The sequence below is a fragment of the Acanthisitta chloris genome, unplaced genomic scaffold, assembly GCF_000695815.1.
Source record: "Acanthisitta chloris isolate BGI_N310 unplaced genomic scaffold, ASM69581v1 scaffold24523, whole genome shotgun sequence".
In the NCBI taxonomy this organism is placed as follows: domain Eukaryota; kingdom Metazoa; phylum Chordata; class Aves; order Passeriformes; family Acanthisittidae; genus Acanthisitta; species Acanthisitta chloris.
The window spans coordinates 1-3,153 of record NW_008664588.1 but is presented as its reverse complement, the minus strand read 5'-3'; the positions used below and the strand labels follow the sequence as shown (position 1 = coordinate 3,153).

The window sequence follows — 3,153 nt, the reverse complement described above, 5'->3', positions numbered from 1 at the left end:
ATGCAGAGGCATTCAATGTATTTCACTGAACCTGGGGGGTATTTTTAACAGGTACTTTTATACATTTAGATATAAACATCTGTGTCTGCATGCGTGTGGATCAGCTGAAATATTCCTGAGCAAGTATAGTATAATAATCACCTTGGACAGTGATTCTTTAAGTGACTTTCAAGTGACCATTCGCAACACCGGTGCAGCAACAGGCTTACAGGCAGCCTGAACATCAAGCAACTTTGTTGCATTTCTATCTGCACTAGTATCCTCCTGAGTTGGTTTGGTTGTTAGCTAAGAAGGAGAGTCAAACTCTTAGCCGAGGGTACAAAAAGCTACCAAATAGAACATAGAACAAAAACGGTTCTTTTCCTCAAGAACCTGTAGAATGCACTTGTCTGGTAATGCCTGGTAGTGCTGCTGGTAAACGAAACTGATCTATGGAAACACTGGCCTTAAGGAAACTAGTTCTCCAGGTAAAGTCAAATGAAGACTGCAATAAAAGTGGGTCTGTGGCCAATCTCTTCCCAGCAGCAGCTGTACTTCAGCTTCTCTGGAACACAAGGCCCTTTACTGCAACCTGCGCTATAGACAATGCAGGAGAGAAGTACATGGTGACAGACTCCTGTCAGTCAAGGATTGTACAGGGCAGTGTTCCTCCCTGTCAGAGGGCCCTTACCTGTGCCTGGAAATATACATTATAGGCACTCCAGGGATTTTTCTTATTCTCCGCTTGAGCTCCTTATCCACTGTGGCCACAATGTAACATTTGTGCTGGAAAAAAAAAAAAAGCAAGTCAGATTCTACCCTCTTGAACCCACAAAAAGGAGATGTGGCTGAGCAAACACTTCTACTCACTGAGCTCACTGAACACAAGAAGGCTAAGAGTCCTTACCAAGGCATTACTTGGATTTGTACAGGATTCTGCACCAGATTAGTAACATCCTTCTGCTCATCAAAACAGACTCACAGAAACCTCTGAAAGTCTGTCCAGCCTTCCAAGCTGACAGCTTTCCCATTGCAAGTGCTTCTTGATGCAACAAGAACGTTCAGGAAAGACAATACTTTGTGTCAAATAAAGTTGTGCTAGGGACTGAAACTGCCCCCTAGTGAGATTTTATATTTACTTTGTGGGAAATTTAAGCCATCAGTAATTAGGAGGGTTCAGGAATTTTTAGCATGTTAGCACAGCATAGAAAATGTCAGAAAGGGAAATACCTGAGTGACTCTTTGTACCAAGCAGTCATCTGCATAGGTTCCTTTGTGCATACATGGCAGGCGTTCAAACCGAGGGTCCTTGGCAATCCTGTGGGGACACATAAGGCAGCATCACAGCAATCAGACCAGAGAGTACAGTAACACAGCACGGAGGAACAGGAACACCCCTTTCTGCAATATACAGAACACTGTTCTCAAAACAAGGGCTGAAGGGATGGAGTAGACAGTACACAAAAGTCAATTGAAATGAAGAGCAAAAAAAATGCAGTTTGTCTAATTATTATAGGCAAAGTATTTCTTAGTACTGATTAGTTGGATTTAAAATCTGTACAATGTTAGGCCATTGCAGAACAAAGTAATTTGAAGTAAATTATCTGTGGGAAGAGCTAGAACTTCTGGTATGTCATCATTCGTACCACGCATATAGGGATGAAAGCTGCTTAGAGGGTGGCACTCTGCTACTTTACAACACAGCAGACCAAAACGAAAAGTAAAGAACAATACATCTCACTAGAGAGCATGAACTACATTGGACTAGTTTTGTACAGATCACACAACAACCTGGCTCCAGATTATCAGCACTTGGTACCTACTTATACAGGAATAACATGAAGCATGACTGAAAAGTTCTGTAAGACTTGGGTCACTTCTTTATTCATTTTTAGAAATTCTCTAATTAATAAAAATGAAAATTTTGAGAAGCAGGAAAAAGCCTTACTTTGAAAGTCTTAGGAAGATAGAAGATTTGCAGATGGATATTGTGCATTCATACCTAGCATCTAGTTTTAAAAACTAAAAAACTCTAAAACTTGAGCCATCATATTGATCTCACAGAGCCAGAGAAGTAAAACCAAGTTCAGGACTCTGCAACACCCTAACCACCCTGTAGTGCAGGAGCACTATCATGGCAAATGTTTTACATTTATTTATATGAAAACACTAAGTTCTAGCAACGGAGAAGAACACCCTGCACTGACCTTAGTGCCACACGGTACTTCTGTCCCAGCTTCTCGATTTCACCCATTACACAATCTGTGATACATGGAATACCTACGTGCAAAAAAAGCCTGTATTAAAACAAAGCAGCATTTATTCACAGACTCCCACATATTGCCCGTATACCCAGGAATCATCGTGGAACTCCGTAACACATTACTTATAGTGAGAACTGATAAGGTTGCAAAGTGATGAAATATAGAGCCACTGATTGTGACCATGCCAAGGACAAATTTTAGATTTTTAAGTTACTAATGCTCTACCTTTGTAGAGATTAACATTTAAGACCACTGTTTGACTGAAAACAGAGATGGTTCCAGGGTTACCATAGCCATAAACAATTAGCTCAATGATAGAACATCTTTTTTTTCAAGACTTCTGTTATTCTCAGCAGTGGCATGAAGCTGACACAGCACATTACGAGCACACTGTGGCACTATGTGGTCAGAAGAAGCTGCAAGTGGTGCAGACACTTACACTTGGCATAGAGACAGTCCATCATTGACTGCACTAGGTCTAGCTTGGCCTTGATGGAGAAGTTGATGAAGTTAGTGTCAACCAGGATGTGATAAGGGGGGCCCAGCTGTGTATTATACTGGAAGAACAAGCAAGAGGGATGCTGGGGGCTGCCAGGAAGACAAAGAATTCAAATCAGTTAATTGCAATTAACAACATGTCCATTCCTACCTCTCACACAGAAGGAAAGAAGGGCAATGAGCAGAAAGACGCATCGGGTCTCCTGCTGCCTCCCAAGCCAAATCCCTCGGTTTGGGGCACCATTTCCCACTCTTTTTTGCTCAGAAACACCCTTGGTTATAGCTTGCAGCGTGGCCAGCTCTCCCTTCTTCAGTCCCTTCCCAAAGCATCGGCAGCACTTACACCTCCCGTTCTTTGATGGCACTCGGGTCCTCTTTCTTCTTCGCGGGGGCTTTCGCCCGGTCCTTCTCC

The 3,153-nt window shown here is 42.4% G+C and overlaps 1 protein-coding gene across 1 annotated transcript in view; it reads right to left on the bottom strand.

Annotated features, from left to right (window-relative positions):
- FCF1 (FCF1 rRNA-processing protein) overlaps positions 1–3,149 on the bottom strand; it is a gene marked incomplete at its 5' end in the record, with an annotated part of 4,182 nt that extends 1,033 nt beyond the window's left edge. Inside the window, 5 exons of the mRNA XM_009071432.1 lie at positions 671–765; positions 1,210–1,297; positions 2,187–2,259; positions 2,683–2,831; positions 3,085–3,149. Of these exons, the coding sequence (XP_009069680.1) occupies positions 671–765; positions 1,210–1,297; positions 2,187–2,259; positions 2,683–2,831; positions 3,085–3,149 (470 nt within the window). The remainder of the gene's footprint in view (positions 1–670; positions 766–1,209; positions 1,298–2,186; positions 2,260–2,682; positions 2,832–3,084) is intronic.
- Positions 3,150–3,153: the final 4 nt, after the last annotated feature.